The sequence below is a fragment of the Rousettus aegyptiacus genome, unplaced genomic scaffold, assembly GCF_014176215.1.
Source record: "Rousettus aegyptiacus isolate mRouAeg1 unplaced genomic scaffold, mRouAeg1.p scaffold_m13_p_5, whole genome shotgun sequence".
Taxonomy (NCBI): Eukaryota; Metazoa; Chordata; class Mammalia; order Chiroptera; family Pteropodidae; genus Rousettus; species Rousettus aegyptiacus.
In genome coordinates, this window is record NW_023416308.1 from 11,754,175 (window position 1) to 11,773,688 (window position 19,514).

General features: G+C 46.3%; 1 protein-coding gene across 2 annotated transcripts; it reads left to right on the top strand.

Annotated features, from left to right (window-relative positions):
• Positions 1 to 857: 857 nt before the first annotated feature.
• Positions 858 to 14,220, top strand: MLEC (malectin). 2 transcript variants are annotated; one of them, XM_016127172.2, is made up of 5 exons: positions 858 to 1,265; positions 6,679 to 6,857; positions 7,439 to 7,615; positions 7,721 to 7,778; positions 8,738 to 14,220. In XM_016127172.2, exons 1-5 carry the CDS (start codon positions 1,040 to 1,042, stop codon positions 8,965 to 8,967), a joined length of 870 nt encoding a protein of 289 aa, XP_015982658.1. In that variant the 5' UTR covers positions 858 to 1,039; the 3' UTR covers positions 8,968 to 14,220. The 2 variants fall into 2 exon arrangements, with proteins under 2 accessions (XP_015982658.1, XP_015982659.1); XM_016127173.2 differs by lacking the exon at positions 858 to 1,265 and adding an exon at positions 5,124 to 5,334.
• Positions 14,221 to 19,514: the final 5,294 nt, after the last annotated feature.

A 19,514-nucleotide genomic window follows, 5' to 3' on the forward strand; every position in this document is an offset into this window, starting at 1 on the left:
ATAGCGCAGGGATAGCCAATGCAGGGGAGCGCTGCGCGAACTGCTAAAGAGCGGACAGGGAGCTTGGGTTCTGCCTGTGCGAGACAGACTAAACCTCTAGACTGCACAGCCCGCGACACCTCTCTCTCCCGCGGGGTAAGGGGAAGCCCCGGCCCGCCCCCTCCTTCGCTGAGGCTGGCCAGAGGCCGTCACCATGGAGACATGGGTAGCCTGGAACCCCTCCCCCACAAAGCCACGCGTTTCCGCTGCGTTGGAGCGTTCTGATTGGATAGCCTTCCGGACGCTACCACCAGCCCCGAGGCCGCTAAAGGGTGGGGGAGGGCTCTTGCCCTCGTGGGACTCTTGTCCCGAAGACCTGTGCATGTGGCCTTTCTCGAGGAGGATGGGTTCTCTGCCTCACGCGGGGAAAAAGACTGAGTCTTAAGTCGGAAGAGTGTCCACTGCTTCTATTAGAGCTTATGTTCATGCTCCTTGAGAAAGAGAGGGCGGGAGAGTCGGCCACGCCCCCTCTAGAGCCTACTCGGTCCCAGATCTGGAGCACCGGAAGTGCTGGCGACGTGTCGGTGCGCCCTACCCTAAACGTTCCTCCCTAGGCCACCTCTCCTATTCAGCTGAGGGATTCCGGGGCCGCCTGGGCGCTGCACCCCGCCACTTCCGTATTGAACCGCCACTTCAACCGAACTCCCAACCTCCGCGCGCTCCCTCTTGTGCCTGATGGTTGGGCCGGCGCCGGGCAGTAGCCACGCCCACCCCCATGCCTGGCAGCCAATGGGCAGGCACCTCCCGGCAAGGCATTGGGTATTAATGAGGGCCGGACGCTGATTGGGTGCAGCGTCGTGGCCGGGGCTGGGTGGCGGGGTAGGTTGTTCCAGAGGTGGGAGGCGGTACCCGTGGCTGTGAAGGAGGCCTGACTGAGAGCGAGATGTCCCCGGCGGCTGAGGCAGAGCGGCCCGTGGCGCTGTTTCTCTGAGTCCAGGGCGGCCTGGCGGCCGGCTGAGGAAGAGGGTCGGCGGAGGCTGCCCCCGCTGTAGTGGCCGCCATGCTGGGGGCCCAGGCAGCTGAGGGAGCCGCCGTGGCGCTTCTGCGGCTGCTGCTGCTGCTGCTGCTGTCGGCGCTCCGGGGGCCAGGGTTCGGCGTGGTCGGCACGGCGGGGGCTGGGCTGTCGGACAGCGTTATTTGGGCGGTCAACGCGGGCGGCGAGGCGCATGTGGACGTGCACGGGATTCACTTCCGCAAGGACCCTCTGGAAGGCCGGGTGGGCCGAGGTGAGAGACCCTCGCGGAGCCGCGGGATCCCGGGCCTGCCGCCGCCGGGCGCCGCCGGCCGAAGGCTGCGGGCCCTGAGCCTGCCTTGACCCTGGGGCCACGTCTCTGGAGCGAAGTTTCTTTCCGCAGTTTCCTCAGGGACCTGGTCACACCTCAGAACCTGGCACTGACTGGAAGCTACCAAGAACCATTGAGGCAGAGAGTTGGCGAGAAGTTATATTTGGACCTCGCGTCCTGCATTTTCTTAACCCATAGCCTACACTTGAGCTGGGAAAAAAGTAAAGTCGAGGGCGGCCTGTTGTCACCTCGAGGCCTCACGGTTGTAGGTTATCCGTGTCCCTGGCCCGGGTGGTTCTTCTCTCCGATCAAGTTAGTTCCTGGTAGATTCCTGCCGACCCAGACATTGGCCGCTTTCCTTACTCCTTTTGCAGGACTGGGTCTTGATTCTTAGCCAGAATAGAAAGGAATCTTCGAAGAGGATGGGCCAGGAAAGTTTGCAGCCTCCTCTCTCGCCCCCCTTTGGAGCGAAGACTATGTATGCTTAAAAGTAAAAGCCACAGGCGGGCCCCCAGAGGGTGATTATATTGAAGCCATCCTGTGCTGGAGGCTGATGGTGTGTCTGCTGTGTCAACCAGTGTAAAATCTGAATATTCTGTGTGTAGAACCCACCCTAAGTGGTCGAGAGAGATAATGATTCCAGCTCATGGGAAAAATGCTTTTGACTGAACTGACTGAGCAACAGTGGTTTTCACAGAACTGCACAGTTCTCCAAGTTAGTGGGAGACTTGCCAGTGGAGCTGGTTAAAAATGCAAACCCCAGACCTAGGAAATCAAACCCAGGTTTCTGCACCAGGTTTCATCCCCAGACCACTCTTTGGGAAATCTGCTCTAGACTCTTTCTTCTGTAAGTAGGATTGGAAACCAGGTTTAAGGAGTTCCTTGCTTCATGTGTTGGAAAGAGATTTATGCTGTATGCTGGGCTCAGAGGCTGCCAAATTGGCAACATGCCATCTCCAGAAAACTAGGAGACAGTTTCTTGCACTCTTTCCACAATGCCCAGATTTGGCTCTTGCCTTCATTAAAGAGTTTAACTTAGATCTTCCAAGTTAATTGCAGTGTCCTGGAGTTTGTTATATGAGGGAGTTTATGACTTCCATACGTGTGAGAGTATTGGGACACAGGGCTTTCTGAAGTTCTATGTTTGTCTTGGAATTTATTTAGCCCTGGCATGTAAGTCTCAGAAGCTAGCCTGGGTTCAGCCAAGTCAGGGCCCTAGTCTTCGGCAGCTTTAAAAGCCACAAAGCCAGACTTCATAGCAGGAGGTCATTGCTGTCTCCATCCTGGATCCTTCCTTTTTCTTCCTGGGTGTGGGCAGGGCAGAAGGAGCCTAGAGAGGAAACTAGAGACCGTTTGTGGACTTTGTCTCTTGGGACGGCTGTGGTGAGGACTGTGCAGATGGTTCCTTTCACTTAACAGATACCAGGCTTTACATAGGTTACATTATCCTTTTAGTTCCAGAGAAGGCAGTTAAGACCACAAAGATTTAGTCTCCAGCTACTCCTCTTATTCAGAAATCATTGTTTAAATATGCTGGTGCAGGTGGCGTTTTTTTGTGTGTTTTGGTGCGGTCACCAGTCAGAGTTTATTGTAGCAAGTAGAATTACATGAGACCTACCAAAGCTTATGTTCAGTGGAGTCCTATCTTGACCTTGGCCTTTGGGACACTCTGTCAGTTTGATTTGGAATTGTAGTAGAATTAAGGCATGGATAAAGAGTTGAAGATGGTTGTTTCCTGCAGCTTGGACCAACCTATTGCAACTTTGTACTTCTGAGTGCCTGAGAGTAGCATTTTGCTGGATTAGGTCTGTGGCTGAGATGTGATTAAACTTCCACTCTCAGGAGTCAGGTCTAGGTCTCTAGTTTCTTCTGTTTGAAGGAGTGGCACCACCCAAGGAAGTGCAGCTGTTCACGCTGCTCTGGCACTGTTTGGGTAAGGGCGTGCCAGCTAGTTCGAGACCCTTGCCCCATACAGTTGTTTTCGCACTAATTTCAGAAGGAGCTGTCTTATATATCTTGCTGTGGTACTGTTTCCAGCAAGATGAAGAAAGTTCATTTTATGTTGAATGAATTTAGATATTTCTTGCCAAGTTAATCCAGATAAGGGTTTGACCTGCTTTTGAACTTGCATGTTTCTCTTTAGTGTCTTTGTAGTCCAGCATTTGTGTAACTGTGAGTGGCCCAGGGCACCTAGTGGCTTTTGCTTTCAAAGGCATTTCATAATGTTATTGAATTTCATTTCTGTCTTGAGGATGGTTAGTGTTAATAGGAAATATTGACAACCTGGGAAAGGCTTTTTCAACCTGTGTGCTTCAACAGATGGAAGTACCATTACAGAAAGTGATTCAGAAGTGCTCAATTTGGGATTTTGGCATGCTGCACATTCCAGGTTCTTTTTAACTTGCTCATTCTGGGTTCTTCTTTACTCTAAAGAGGAAAAGACATGGTTATTTGGACTGAGGGCTTGATTTTAGGAGAGGCTATTTCCTTTATTTGTATTATCTTGAAGAATTCGCTTTACTTCTCTGAGCCTTATTTTCCTTCTTAATAAAATTTCTTATGCTTTAGAAATTAGTGACATGAATCTGAAAACTGTCCTGTCCAAAACAGGTTAAAGTGTCTCTATCTTTTTCTTTGCTTGATGACCTTTTACAGGGAATTAAAAGTAGGGCAGAACATGACTCTGGAGAAGAAAAAAGCTGACTAGGGGCCTGAACCTATCAGGTTACTAATTCCACAGGCCTAAGGAAGACCCTTTTGGGGGAGCCATCCTTTTGGGTGAGGAAGGATTTGGCCTTGATGAGATAAGAGTTTGAAAGATAGGATGCCTCTAATTTGCTTAGGGCCACAGAATTTGTTTAGAATTCTGTTCCAGTATTGTCACCTATGCTGTCACCTAAGATGCAGGCTTCATTTGCAAGCACGTCAAGTGGCAGAAGTTCACAGAGACTTTAGGTAAGCGATATCCCCATTTTACAGGTGAGAAAACACCTAGAGAAAATAACTTGTTTTGAATCACACAGTAGGTAGCAGAGCCAGAATTCATCTCCACACCTGTCTTACTCTAAAACCTGGGCTGAATTTTTCAAGTAGCCTGGGTATTTCATTTTCTAGGCCTAAGTAGTGGTGGACTGAATGTAGGCCCTTTGGCTCCCTTTCTGACTTTACTGTCTGAGCTATATTTTGCCAACTTCGGCACTGTGCTGTGTACACTTCACTATATTTTAGAGAAGTCTGATTAGTTGTGAATATATAAAGGCAAGGGAGGGAAAAGAAAATTCTTTATGCTGCTGTATATCTTGGGACTTGGGCAAATTCAACTTTGCATGTGGTAAATTCTTGGGCAAGCCACTGGAGCTTTAAAGGAAAATATTTAAAGGTAATCCTGAGGTTGTTAAGTACTTTTTGTTCACATGGCTGAGTGTTCTTAGTTGTGGGTCTGAGACTGCCAGAGATTACATTACTGTCAGTTTCTCACATTTTCCACTTGGCAAGAAAAAAAAAGATTCCCCACACATGCACAAATTTTTTTGTGTGTATCTAAAAAGCAAATAGAGTTAATGTTCCAAATTTGTAAGGATCACGGTCCTCACAGAAGAAGGAAAATTCTTAGAACTCAGTTGGAAGAAAAATAGCAGTCTTTTAATTTTCATGGGTTTATGCCCAGTGTAATGGTTGGAGCCTGGGAAAGAGCTGGGGCATGTTAGCACTATGTCCTTTGTAGTGCTGCTCAGCTCCCCTTCTTCGATTTCTTGAGGAGAAATAGGAAGAAAAAAGTCTGAAGACAATAGTGCAGTGAGTTTCCTGTTGCATTGTCTCATCAGTCCATCTGATCTTCTCTACTTTTCACTTACAGGAACTGTTAACAGTTATGTTTGTTTTTTTGAGGGCTTGACCTTAGCCACTGTTACTCTTTAATCTCCCTTGGAGATACAAGATCCTTTCCCTTGGAGTTTTGATGATTCAGAAGTTAAAGTTCCAGGGATGGCCAGTCAGACATCTCCCAAAGGATGTAGGTACCAAATGTCTTCTAGGTCACTGTGTGGGAAGTCTTGAAATCTTAATTCCAGGCTGGAGGAGAGACTATGCCTGTGTACCAAGATCACTGTTTGCAAAGTAGATTTACGGAGTACTGGGAAGCCTCTTTGTGTTTATAGGATAAAGGAATCAGGCTACTCTCTGAAGGAGGAAGCATAACTCTTCATCTCTGCGGCTAGAGTGTGGTGTCTTATATTTGAAGAAAGACCCCAGTTTTGTTAGTTATGTTGGGGGGGGGGGAAACATACATTGTCTTGTCTCTTACCAAGACTGAGGGAGGGGTGGGAGCAGTAGATATTTTCAGCCGTTCTGTTACAGACCCAGCATAAGTATCTTTACTTTTACCCTGCTGTATTCCTTGTTAGTCTGTGAGATGGGAAAGGTGGCTCCTTCTGGACTTGGGCATCTTAAGCCAGAGGTACCAGTAGGACTCTTGGGGTGGCTCTAGCCCTGTGGAGAGAAAAGCAGGGCTTCTCTGTTTTATAGACACCTCCTTTGTTGCTATTTATTCATTCAGTAAGTCATATTGAGTGCCTGCTTAACGTGTCGGGGACCGTGTTGGGTGTGGGGAAAATATAGTAGGAACTTTTTTTCTTCTTTTGGTTTAAATGAGGGAGTGTTGAAGGGAGCAGGTTGCACTGAGTTTTGTAAAGTGTCTGTGAGAAGTAAGGTGCTTGGACCCAAAGGAAATTACAGAGCATCACACCCTTGTTTTTATGAGCATGTTTCTTTTTATCAGCCTTGGAACTTTTTGAATGAAATTATAAAAAGCAACTAAAGCTGTCATCTTATTTGTGGTAAAGACAATGAAGAATGACTTTCCTAACAGATATCCTGTTTTTTAGACTCTGAGCTTTTCTGATTGAGAAAATACTCTTTTGAACTTAATCGTCTCGTAGAGTTCCTGGCCATCCCCCTTATTTTATGAGGTCTCTCTGAAGCTTTCCCTCGCAGGGAAGCAGGCAGCTGTAGCATAGTGCTTTGTTCTAATAAGGAGTTAGACTTGTTCTCTTCTCATCACTCTCTGTACAGTTGAGGAAAAGTCATTTTAACATGACTTGAAAAAATTCTGCTGTGAGGGTTACAGGAGCTGTTGGTGATTAGCATTTGCTTTCTCTCCTTTTACTCTGACTTGGTAATGGCTGTGTGATTCTTGCCTTTGTGTCTGGTCTGTTTGGAGCCAGGTGCAGAGGGGGTGGCCCCTTCCACTGGGAGGGTTATTAGTATTGTGCTGGAAATGCCTCTGGCGATTCTAGGGTCTCTGGTGGTCTTTTATGTTTTGCCTCTGATGTGGTTTCTCTTTGTCTTTTGTCCCCAGCCTCTGACTATGGCATGAAACTGCCAATCCTGCGTTCCAACCCTGAGGACCAGATCCTATATCAAACAGAGCGGTACAATGAGGAAACCTTTGGCTATGAAGTGCCCATCAAAGAGGAGGGGGACTATGTGCTGGTGTTGAAATTTGCCGAGGTCTACTTTGCACAGTCTCAGCAGAAGGTGAGGCCTGATCAGGCTGCCACTTGACCAGTGGGACATTGCCACTCTTGGATAGTCCTCTGCTCTGGGCCAGAGTGTACAAACCTCCCTGGAAGGGAGGAACAGATGAGCTTTGAGGAAAAGCTAGATTCCTTTTGCCCCTAGGGAAGTTATGTCCCATTGCTCATGAGGCTACACTTGCCATGGGATTGGTGACAGAGAGTAGTACCAGAATCCTAGTTCTTGGCAACTCACTGATCCTGTTAAGGCCCTCTTGGTTATCTCTCCCTTCTTGCTTGTCAGCACCTTCTTGTTTTTAACCTTGTTCTTTTTGTGTCCTTTCTGTGACTTTCCTTCCCATGTTGAGTTTTTTGTTTGTTTTCTTTGTTCCCTAAGGCCAGTTTGAGGCCTCCTTAACAGTGAAGAACGTGCCTTTGGTTTGGCTCAGATAAAGGATGCTAGCGAGCCAGCCCGGAATATATCCAGCCCTGTTATTTCTTAAATTATTTTTGAACTTGAAGCCCAGGCAGGTGTATAATTTCTACCTGCCGAAGGAGTGTGAAGCTGCTGGTTTTGACATGGTCTTTTTTTCATCTCGGAAGGTATTTGATGTGCGATTGAATGGCCACGTGGTGGTGAAGGACTTGGATATCTTTGATCGGGTTGGGCACAGCACAGCTCATGATGAAATCATCCCTATGAGCATCAGAAAGGGGAAGCTGAGCGTCCTGGGGGAGGTGTCCACCTTCACAGGGAAACTCTACATCGAGTTTGTCAAGGTAACGCTCCTCCTCTGCCCTCCTCGCCAAGGAAGAGCTCACAAGAATGGTGCAGGCGAATTGTCTGCTACTGTGCCGGGCTCACCACTGTTTCTCATTCCCTAGGGTTACTATGACAATCCCAAAGTATGTGCACTCTACATCATGGCTGGGACAGTGGATGGTAAGTTGTGTTTTTGATCTGCTTTTTGACTTGGGCTGGAGAATGTGGTTGAGCAAGCCCTTGGGGGATAATTTAACTGTTCACTACTTAGAAAACATATTGTGGTGAATCCACAGTCAGATGTCTGGGGATGAATGTGATGTGGAGTGGTGCTAGCTCTAAGTTTTGGAGCACTGTTTTTAAATCTTGCTACTGATTTTGGACAAATTCCTTGAAATTCACTGTAAATTGTGATTAATAATGGTACCTATTCGTGTGCCCTGACCCTTTTCGTCATTTGGAATTGCCTAAAATTTATCCTTATTCTGTTTTCTTTGACATTTATTTCCTGAGGGCAAAAAAGAAAAAGGGCAAAAGGAGAAATTCTTTAGTGTTTCGGTATGCTCTGAGAGATTCCAGCATTGCCAGACTGCACTGGACAAAAGTTCATTTATTAATGTCTCCTTGCGCTTGCGATCCAGCCTCAGGATATGTCTCTTTCTCAAGGTTGAGATTATCCCGGCTTCCCAGGCTGGTTTTTGTAGAGAAAGCTTGTGTCTTAGTGACTTTTCTCCCCCATTCCACCTCTGCCTTTTCCCAGCTCATCCTGAATGCACTGAGAATCTCATCCTATTGTCTTGAGGTCCCCCACTTGCTGATATGATGACATCCAGGGGGCTGCCTTGCCACCAAACAGATTCATAGCTGAGTCCCTAAGGAGGAGGCAGAGCAGAAAGGAGGGTGGTGTATGCTGAGAACTCAGAAGTCTGGATCAGCTTTTACTCAGCTGTTTTGTGAATCAAAGGGGAAGGAGGGATTATGGGAGGGGGGAGGGACTTGAAAAGGTTAAGTTTTGGGTGTTGGGTCATTGACCCCAGTTAGGTCATAGCCTCTCTTTATTGTGGCTCATTTACTGTTCTTAAGGGTATCACTTAAATGCTGGGGGTCTTACTTAAAAGGTGTCCTCTTCCTTGTGTCAGATGTACCAAAGCTGCAGCCTCATCCAGGATTGGAGAAGAAAGAAGAGGAAGAAGAAGAAGAAGAGTATGATGAGGGGTCTAATCTCAAGAGACAGACCAATAAGAACCGGGTGCAGTCAGGCCCCCGCACACCTAACCCCTATGCCTCGGACAACAGCAGCCTCATGTTCCCCATCCTGGTGGCCTTCGGAGTCTTCATTCCAACCCTCTTCTGCCTCTGCCGGTTGTGAGGACAAATTACCATCCTGAACAGGGTGGAGGGTGTGGGAAAGAAATCAAACGTGTTGGTTTGGTTTCTGTATTTTTCATGGTGATTAACACACACACACACACACACACACACACACACACACAATTAAAGGAGATAAAAAGAGGTCGAATGAGTAGAGCAGCCCTTGTCCACCACCTGATTCCAGACCTGCTTCAGTCCTAGTCCTCTCTTTGTGGCTGGCCTCCAGCCATCTCTTTCCTCTCTAGGGTACTTAGGGTAAACTGGGTCCTACCTGTTTAAGGATCCTCGTCTGTATACCTACTAGAAAGGACTCGGAAGCTGGAGCAGATGCCTTTTTTTTAGGTTAGCAATTAACAGCAAGGAAATGTCATCTTATTACTTGAGAAGACCAATACTGGGAGTTGGGTATGTTCTGAAGTTATATCCAGATGTGTTTCCAGATGTCCTGGGATGTCTGCGGTTTGTGTGTCTGTGAAGGTGTATAATTTGTGTGATAAAGATGAAAATGGAAGGGGGATTTTAAAAAAGAATGAAAATTAGATACTTCCTTACTTGGAAGCCTTTCTGGTTTTAGTCCAATGATGGTTTTACCTTAAGTGTTTGAGCTTTGTCATTGCTTCTCTCCCTGACATGTGCCAGTTTGAGGACTGTCTGGTATCCAGGACGATTAGTTTATGTCAGGTCCTCAAATTGCCTCTGACTTGTTACCACAACAAATCATTTTGATTTCAGTGCCTGTTGGGGACTTGATTTCCTCTCTCTCTTTCCCCGTCTGTCTGTCTTAATGTGGCTCATTTGAAATCTCTTTGCTCAACCATCCCACTAAATTATTGCCAAGAAGGGAATGACACATGAAGACTTAGGGTTCTTTCTGCTTGAATGTCTTACTGTCTACCACCTCACCTTGAAGGTACCTCCCTCCCTGGATCTCTGAGCCGGCAGCCAGGAGGACCCAGCAGTTCTTGTACTGGCCCCTTTGTAGGGTCTTGCTGCCAGGGGTCAGGGATGCTTTCCAGCTCGCAGCAACAGAACACTTGACCTTAAGAGTCTCTTCTGGTCTTTGGATTAGAAAAGGCTTATGTTAGCATAACTTAAGAACAACCTCAGAGACTTGAGCCCCACTAAGTGACTGACCACTGTTTAGAGTGTCTAGTATCTGATGTTCATTCTTATGTCCTTGTCTCTCACGGTTCAACCAGTTTGGGGTTATGCCTAGAGTTGCCCCAAGGAGCTAGACTGATTGTATCTGGCCCAGTGACACTGCTCACTGATCTTAATAGTATGCCCCTCATTTTCCTGTCCAAGTAGCAGTCAGGTTCTTGGTGTGACAGCACCAAAAGATTTCCTGTCAGCCATCGTCTTGGCAGCTCTGAAGCCAACGTTAGCATCTAGGTGTCTGTCTTGAATTCCCTGGAAACATTTCTGGAGGAAATTAAGCTTCCTTGTTTCCCTCCTTTTTCGTCACTGTCATCCTTTTCCTAGCTACAAGGAACTTTGTGGATGGAAGGCAGCAGGATTAGCTTCTGCTTGAAGGCTGGAGCAGAATAGAATCTCAGGCAAGGCCCATTTTATCAGAGTATGTTTAATTTTGAGTTTGTTTTTTGGATGTGTTTAAAGAGCTCAATATATTTGAACTGCTCATTATGGCAAATTAAGTAGCCTTAGGCTCATGTTCTGGGTTTTGGTTCTTAGTGAGTTACTACAGGCCAGCATTTCGTCCTATGAGAGTTGTAGTTCTTTATTTTTGCTGTGACTTAGGCCTCAGTATTAGGGTATTGCGTCAGGCAGCTGAATGGCTATGGCCTGAGGCTATAATCAGAGAAACACTTTTTGGAATGTTTCACAAAGCTCCCTGCTTTGAAGGATGACATCCTGTAGTCTTGATACTGGGACCACCATCCTGGGGCAGTGGACATCCTGACTATTAACTGGGCTTCTAACAGTGGCTTCAGTCCTCATTCCATCACAACCCCCAAAACCGTAGGCCACTGCCAATACAATTGACAAGACAAGGAAGGAAAGCTTGCTGCCTCCATTCTGCCTTGTTTGTTAGTTTGCCTGGGTCTCCCTGAGGAAGGAGGGGTCCCCGCCTCTTCACCTCAACCCATCCCTTTAGTGACTCAGAGTCTCAGAAGGAAACTCTGGCTCCTTGGGCCATTTCCTAATGGTACTGTAAGCCAAGCAGCTTTGCTTCTGCCTCTGTTTCCAAGCCCACCCTTTTCCCCTGAGCTCAGGGGTAGGAATGGGCACTTTCCTCTTTGGTTGTGTCTCAAAGGAAGGAACATCTTTCTATGGCTCACAAAAGCTAAAGGGGAAATAAGGAAACAGGAAAAAGTATGGTGGGGGCTGGGGTAGAGGCCCCTGGAGCCAAGCCCACCCAGCTAAGCTGCCCAGGGCTGGTCACAGCTGGCTCATGATGTTGAACTTGAAAGCTTTTTTTTTTTTCTTTTTTTTTTTTTGGCTCCGCCAAGATGATATAGGTACGTGAAGTTTAGCTTAAAGGGGTGGGATGGGGCACTCTTTATTTTTATTTTTATTTTTATTTTTGTATTGTGTGTGTCAAGAATTACTCTGTAGTTCATCTTTTGCTTTTTGCACTGTTTGTTCCCATGTCTGTATTTTGAGCTAGTGCTAGGACTGAGAGGCTGCACTGTAGGAAGTCTGACTGGGCTTGGAGAGGTGATGAGTGATGCTAGTTAGGGGTGGGGAAGGAGACATCTGGGCTCTTCTACTGGATCTATGCTCTGTCCTAGGTTTTTTAGATACCCCTGGGCCCAGCTGGCCAAAGCCAGGAGCAGAAGACCAAGGTGAAACTTCTTTCTGGGTGGGCCATGCCATGATGTCTGCTGCAGATGGGCAGAGAGGCTGCAGTGTAGCTCTGATTTGGGTCAGGGGCCAGCCAGCCTCTAATGGGACTTTTTTAGGCTCCACTCATGCTGACTGAATCATTGTGCCAGGAAATAATTTGTGGGACCTATGTCCCCTAAACCAGATCCATTTTTTCTGAAAAATCTCCGCTATTGAGGAGAAGCTGCTCGGTGGATACCTTTAGTTGTGGTGACTTGAAAGGTGGTCATCTTCAAGTGTCAGTGGTGTTAGACTCCCCAGGAGGACCACATGACCTGCAGGGCCACCCGTTGGTTTGAGAGTGTGATCTTATTCTCTTGTTCCCATTGTTTGCCTAGGAAATACTGGCCTGAAATTGGGGATCACATGAGAGGTCACTTTAAAAAAGTGGGGTAAAGTTTGAGTTAAGTTTACTTTCCCTTTTCTGTGCCTGGGAACTGTTTAATCCAGTTTCAGAATTGTGATTTGACTTCTTTATATTTTTGGAGAAGCTTCTGTTTTAAGGAATTTCTCTTCCTTCTTATCCTTCATCTACCTTCTCCTGGGAAAGCCTGGCCATAGCTTCTAGAATCTCAGTTGAACGTCAGAAAACAGCAGCAGTATTTTCCCTTTCCTAGCACTTATATTACTTTCCTTAGAAATCGGCTCACCCTGGGAAGCCCAGGGAAAGAATCAGCAGGTTCTCTACCCTCCATGGGGTTTGGGGAAGGACCCACCCCGGTCAGCACAGTGCCTTTTCCTCTCCTGCTCTGAGCCAGGGTGGGCGTTCCCTCTAAATTCAGGTCCGGGCATGGGTCTTTCATTTCCTGCCTTGGGGCTTCTTCCCCATCCCTTCCTCCCCCTCCCCTTTGCTGGCCGGCTCTGACCTAATTCAGGTGTCTTCTTGCCTTGAGGAGCCTTAATGGCATCAAGTGTCAGCATGTAATATTGTCCTCCAGGCCTCTCCAAAAGGACCCAGGAGAGCAGGTGAGCTTTCCAAAGTGAGAGACTTAATAGGTCCCCCTGTTTAAAAAAAGGAGGAGTTGGTGGATATGCTTTGGGCCTCATCCTGCTGTGGCCCTGGGGGAAGAAGCCTGGGATAAGACTAAGTGACAGTGCAGAAGCAGAACCAGAAACACCCAGGATCTGTGCAGAAATCTTAGAAGAAATCTGCTTCTCTTCTATGGAAAGATATAATTTAGAGATCAAAGAGCTCCAAGAAAATTGCAAAGAAGCCTTAATGTTCAAGCTTCCGAGGGCTCAGAGTAATCGTTCCCTTTCAGCCTGAGCTAGGGCTCTTGCGTTATTAAGACCGTTCCCGGGGCGAGAGGGCTAGATTTCCTCATTTTGCTACAAGACTAGATTGGCACCAATGGGTCAGCTGCCCAGTGAGGGCAAGTCTCTTCTTTGTACGCAGATGGCTTGCTGCCGATTTGTTTGTCCTCCCCCAGCTGCCTTTTGGCTAGCCTGCTTTACGTTGCCAAAGCATTTTGATAAGAACAGATGACTTGAGGACTGGCTGGGGTGGCAGGAAAAGAGCAGGATAGATCTCTTGGGACGGGTTCCCCCCAGAAGTATAAAAGCAAGGAGCCAGGATCGTGCTGGCAACCAGGGAAACAGTAGTGCCTGTTAGTTGGCAGAGAGGGCCTTGGCACCTCTCGCATCCAGGCAGTCTTGTGAGATATGGGGGGCACACAGCACCAGGCAAAGCAAAACTCCATTCTCACCTCTATTTTGAGCTTCAGTGCTTTACTTCAGTATGAGAAAAAACAACAACAAACTGAAGTGTGCTTTCCGTCCTTTCAAAGGACAACTGTCGGGAAAGGAGAGCAGAGTTGCCAGGTGGGAGGGGAGAATTGGCAGGGAGAGACGGTACGGTAAAACCAGGAATGAGACATTCTTGACTCCTCTCTTCCCTGGTGTGTCATGATCCAGGGAATGAAAAGAAATTTGACCCTGGGTTAGTTTCCTCCGCTAAGTTCTCCCACGCTCGGACCAGCTGCCCATTCTGAGCTCAGGGCAGCCTCTTCAGCCATTAACCTGGCTTGTCAGGGAGCCAACCCTGCTACTCCAGATTGGGCCTGGCTGCTCTATTCTGTACTAGGTACTAGAGAATAGTGTCAAGTTCTTCGTAGCCCTTTGTAGCTCCTACTTTAGATTTCCATCCTCTCCCTGCGGAAGTGAAACCAACTCTCTCTAGGTGCAACAGACATTTTCAGCGGCACAGTGAGATGTGATTGAGGAGCTTTGAACCTGGCTGGCCCGGGAAAGCCAGTAGGGGTGGATAGAGCTGCCTTCTCTTCGGGGCTGTCTCCACCTGTCCCTACCCCTTCCATGCCCCACCCTATTCCCACCAAAAAGAAAAAAATCAGGATGATTTTCACTGTCCATTGCTTTGTGTTTTAATAAACAATTTGCAGTGACACTCTGTGTTGGGATTGAATCTTAACTTGATTGCAAAAGGATCAAGTGATGGGGTGCAAAAAGGGAGACCTAGGGGTTCACTTGTCTGCATAAGGAACTCCTGTGACTGGTCTAGGAGATTGTGTCCATTTTGTCCTGTGTCTCTTGCTTTTTTTTTTGGTGGGATATTTGGTTAAGGGAATGAAGTTCTGTAAAACCCTGCCTGGCCAGTTCAACCAGCAGCGCATTCAAGGAAAAATAAACAGTCGTTTTGTTTTGTTTCTACTTTCACTGGAACACCAGGCCATGACTGTCTAACTCCCAAGGCACACTGAGCCTGTAGCTGCCTCTTTTCTCATCTTTCCCTCAGCTTCCACCATAGCCCATGGACAGACTAAGCCATTGGACAATTTTCTCTACTTTCTCCTTTTCTGGTATGTTGTCATTGCTGAGTATACATTGGGAAGAGGCAGAAAGAGCAGGAAGGATTTTTTTTTCTCCCCTGTAACTTATATGCCACGTTTTACTGCTGAGGACACTCAAAAAGCTTCAGTAAATTATCCCATGCTAGACAGTAAACAGTCAAGCCAGGACTCAAACCCAGTCTATGCCTGCAGAAACCATGTTCTTTCTAAGACTGTAAGAACATTATAGATTCCCTTTATTGAATCCTTGAAATGGGTAGGCACAGTGCCAGACACTTTTACAGATGTTATCTCTGTTTAATCTTAAGCAAACCAGTTGGTATTAGCTTTTAAGAAGGAAAGTGACTTGCCCAGGGCTACATAGCTAGCAAAAGGAAGAGCTAGGATTTTATATGAGGACTCTTGCTCTTAGTTATTATTCTATATTGCCTTCCATTTCCCTAAAATGCTCTGCGACATGGCCTACCTGCTGCATTCCTCCAAGCAGGATGGAGGCTGCTGGTTTTGGGAGTGAAGGAGAATTTGGCCTACCTCCCTCAGTTACCCCTTGAAGGGCAGAATTCAGTGCTCAGCTTTAAGAATGAGGCCAGTGTTGATGGAGTTGGTTCTCAGGGCCCAAATAAGCCAGGAGCCCTACAGAGCCTCTTTCTTAGCTTGAGCCCACCCATTACTGGAGTTCTTTACTAATTCGGATTTAGCTGTTACTATTTCAAGTAGCATTGCATGAGCTGCCAAATGGAGAAGAGACCTGAAGAAGCCCTGCTCAAGGGAGTTGCAGGCAGGGAAATTGTCTGACAGAAGATCTTAGGCCAAGTGCTGGGGGTTGGGTTAAACCACTCCTTGGGTCCAGATCTTAATCTCGCTAAGGAAATCAGGCTCCCGGTTGGCTGGAGCCGGTGTGTGGGACCTTTTTGCACACTTGGTACCCCACCCTCCCTCATCCCCCATAGAGGAAGAGAGATGAGTTTTTCCAACATTTACTGGAAATCTTGCTGCTTTAGCAGTGGCGAGGGGTCAAGGCAGAAAGGAGGTAGAGCGGGGAGGGTGTGGAGCAGGCTGGCCTCTGCGCTCTGGCAACCTGACATGGTAGACACCTCACTGCAGTGCTCTGGCCTAAGAGTTGAATGAGTTCTATTTGCTGTTAGCCTCTTATGTTAGTTAAAAATAACCTCATTTGCTTTTTGGCTTGGGCCTTGTACAAAGACACGCTTTCCTGGGTTTCCTTACTGTTTCCACTTGAATTTATCTGTCGATTCCTCAAGGCCTGGTCCCGAGCTCATTTCCTCTCAGCTCTGACTTGAGTGTTTTTTTTTTCAGCCACTGCATTTTGCATTCTAGCTCTATGGCTTCTTCCTGCGCAGTGTGCCTGCCCTCAGCAGAGGGGTCCTGGAGAAAGAGGCCTCTTAGGTAAACTACCTTAGAGACCATTTATGAGACGCTGTCATAGTGCTTTTTGTTGCTGTTTTTCATCTCCCCTCATAACAACCCTAGGAAAGATGTGTGACTGGCTTGATAAATAAATGAGGAGATAGGCTTAGAGGGGATAAATGACCTGCCCAAAGTGACATAGCTGATAAGTGACAAGAGTGAAGACTGGAACTCAGTCCTGTCTCACCACAGGCTAAATTCCTGGATGTGGAATTGCAGCAAAAGGGTTAATACATTTGAATACATTTGTCATCATCCCTAGTAAAGTAAAGCCTTTGCTCTTACTGTCATGATGTACTGTTCTTAAAAAGGAAACTTTTGAATGTAGATAACTGATGAAGGTGATGATATTCTTTCTCTGAAAAAGAAAGTAACCTTTTAAGACAGTGATATAAAACGCATAAGTACATTTTAAAAAATTATATGGGATGCAAAATATGAAAACTCATTCCTACTCCTTTAATTCCTAGAGAATAATACAGGTGACAGTTTGGTGTCTATTTTTTTGTTTTACATGTATTTATATATATATATGTGCATATACACATTTATTTATTTAAACATGCATTTATTGTGCACATATCCAAGTGTTTCTTTAGCATTCTATTAAGGAGTTACCAGATCAAACAGTATATGCATTTAAAATTTTGAAAGTACTGCCCTTGCCAAGGCTACATGAATTTTCACTCACCAGTCTTATGCTCTATGACTTTGGAATAAGCCAGAAATTCTTTCTTGGAAACAGGTGGGATATAAATAAATTCATTCTTTTTAAAAACAGCCCTCGGCCAGGGAAAGAAGTGATTTGGGTGCTAGAGAAATTATATTAGCGCCCTGTCGCAGACTACAGGGCATGCCCACAGTCCCGGCCAAGACTCACTGATTCGATGCATGACACCTTTATGGAGGCAGGAAGAAGGAGGACTGGACACCCAGTTTCAGCAGAAAAAGCCCTCTTGCTTATATCTTGGCACCAGGTTTAGGCCCTACCTGCCTGGCCTAATTTGAAGCAGATTGCCTGGCTGCCCTGGGACTGGCCTGGAAAACAGCTACTGTCACACATCTAACGGTGAGGGAAACAACCAGATGAAGGAGAGGGACTCAGCACAGAGCTGGGGTACAAGGGAGGCCAGCCTTTCTACTCCAGTCTTCCCGGGTCTAGCCCAGGGAAAGCTTGAGATTACCATTTAATGCAGTAAATCTCTATTAGTATTAGTATATGTCCTTTTCAAAAAACTTTTATGAGAGCCTTTTGACATACCTTAAACGGAATGGCAGTTACAGCCTTAATTTTTTCTACTCCTTTTTAAAAAGGGATGTGTATCCTTTTATGTGTTTTCTATTCTCTTAAAGACATAGTCTTTCCTTTTAACTACAATTCGTAGGTATTGACTAGATTGAGTACAGGCTCCAAGTCCTTTATACAGCAATATTTATTTATTTTTTTAACAGAAAAAGTGATCGAGTTTGTTTGCTTTTAATTTTAAGAGAAAATAAGGCTACTTTGGCTTAGTGTCTGCCTTCCAGAAATAGATCCTAGTTACACACACACACACAAGCATCCCATGATCATATGCTTGTTGTGATAAAATAGTACAGAAGTAGTTCTAAAGAATGTCTTAAGTGAACATATCCCCTTTTATTCCCTTCTAATACTCTTTTCTCCAGAGGGAACCACGATTAACACTTTAGTGTATATCCAAACCCCTTCCTTTGCAGTTACAAATACATATCTATATATTCGTATCCTTTATTTTAAACAAATGGGATTCTGTTTTTTCCCCTCCACTAATGCCTTTGAGATCTCTCCATACTAGTACATATAGGTGGATCTCGTTCTTTTTAATAACTGCATAGGGAGGGGGAAAAAATAAAATGTTAAAAATAGATGTGTTCGGTGGGGGGGGGGGGAGCAGGGAGAATAACTACATAACATGAATGCAACTATAACTAATTTTTCAGTGTTACAAATGGTCCTGCAGTAAACATCTTTTGCATACATGTAGGCTAAGTTCCTTAATGTGGGATTGCAGGCAAAGGGGTTAATACATTTGAATACATTTGTTACCATCCCTAGAAAGAAAAAAGCTGGGGTCAGGGTAACTAATCTTGGTTTCTGAAAACAAAATTTCAGTGACCAAGTGAATGCGGGAAGTGGCTGCACGCTAACCCCCACTCTTGGTGATTCACAATCAAGTACCATATTAAAAGTTCTGGAAATTCTTCAGTAACCACTCACTGCTGAGTGGTTTAAAATACTTGTTTGCAAAAGGGAAAACTAATTTTTGTTCACATCTATTAAAATTTTCCTGAGTAATTTGGTAAGTGTCACCCAGTGGTAATCTCTCATAGACAGGACACCATTTAGATAGGAACTTGGCCACACACTGTCCCACCAGGCTGGGCAACAGGTGGAGTCAGGTTTGGATTTTGTCCAGGAACCAGGCTAGGCTTATCAACCCCTCCTGAGCCCCTCCCATCAGGTGAGAGGGTTGCAGCAAGGCCTGGTATAAATCAAGTCTTGAGGCTGACCATGGGGAGAAGAGAGAGTTTTACTCTGGATGAAATCAGATCTAGCAGACAGACTTTGTATCAGTCAGGCCCTGGCCACCAACACAGAAGACTGTGGATCCAGAATCCCTAGAGAAGGAAACACTTGGGGGGTGTAAGGGCAGCTTTTTCCCACCCCCACCCACCTTCTCCAGTTGGTGAAATTATGGTTAACTTCCAAGGTTCAGTGCAGAGGTTATCCCTGTGAAGCCTCTCCCTGATCCCCCAGACCACTTGTGTGTACTCTGCTGGTACCTTCGCTGTACTTCTGTTACAGCAATCAGCACTCTAGTTTGTCTTCTGGTTCATTCATATTTATTGGATTAGTCAAGAGGAAGAGCCACATAATGAATTATGTACTTTCCAGTCTTCCCCAACAAAGTGGGAGCTCCTCCATAGCGAGGTGCTGTTCAGACTTTCCTTCACTCATTCATTCAATCATTATTGAGCACCCACCACCATGTGTCAAGCATTAGCTAGACCATCCAGTACAATAGTGAATAAGACAGACCCAACCCCAACCTCATTCATATTATATCCCCAGCCCTATGTCTAGCTCAAAGCTTAGCACAGTAGGGTTTAGGAATGACAATCTAATTGGAAAACTACCTTTGCATAGTAAGCACTGTTTTAACCTACCTTCTTTTCCACAATTTATATAACAGAATCATTTGACCGTACGAGATATTTTAAAAAGCATTTGGGGTGACTTGGGACCTGATGGGATGTCTAAGAGTACTTAGTTTCCAGACACCCCCTAGGGCCCACCCCACCACCTGGGTGGAACAAAGTCGGTGACAAGGCGGCCCGATGCGGCCCCGCCCCGCCCCAGGCCCCGCCCCGCCCCCAGGCCCCGCCCCGCCCCCCCAGGTGCCACCCGGGGCACGCCCCCGTTCTCCATAGTTACGGCGCT

Excerpts from the sequence above, each read along its gene's own strand:
- MLEC (XM_016127172.2), top strand. The coding sequence starts at position 1,040 with ATGCTGGGGGCCCAGGCAGCTGAGGGAGCCGCCGTGGCGCTTCTGCGG. Across the intron at positions 1,266-6,678 it reads GGAAGGCCGGGTGGGCCGAG|CCTCTGACTATGGCATGAAA; the intron begins GTGAGAGACCCT and ends TTTTGTCCCCAG. Across the intron at positions 7,616-7,720 it reads TCTACATCGAGTTTGTCAAG|GGTTACTATGACAATCCCAA; the intron begins GTAACGCTCCTC and ends CTCATTCCCTAG.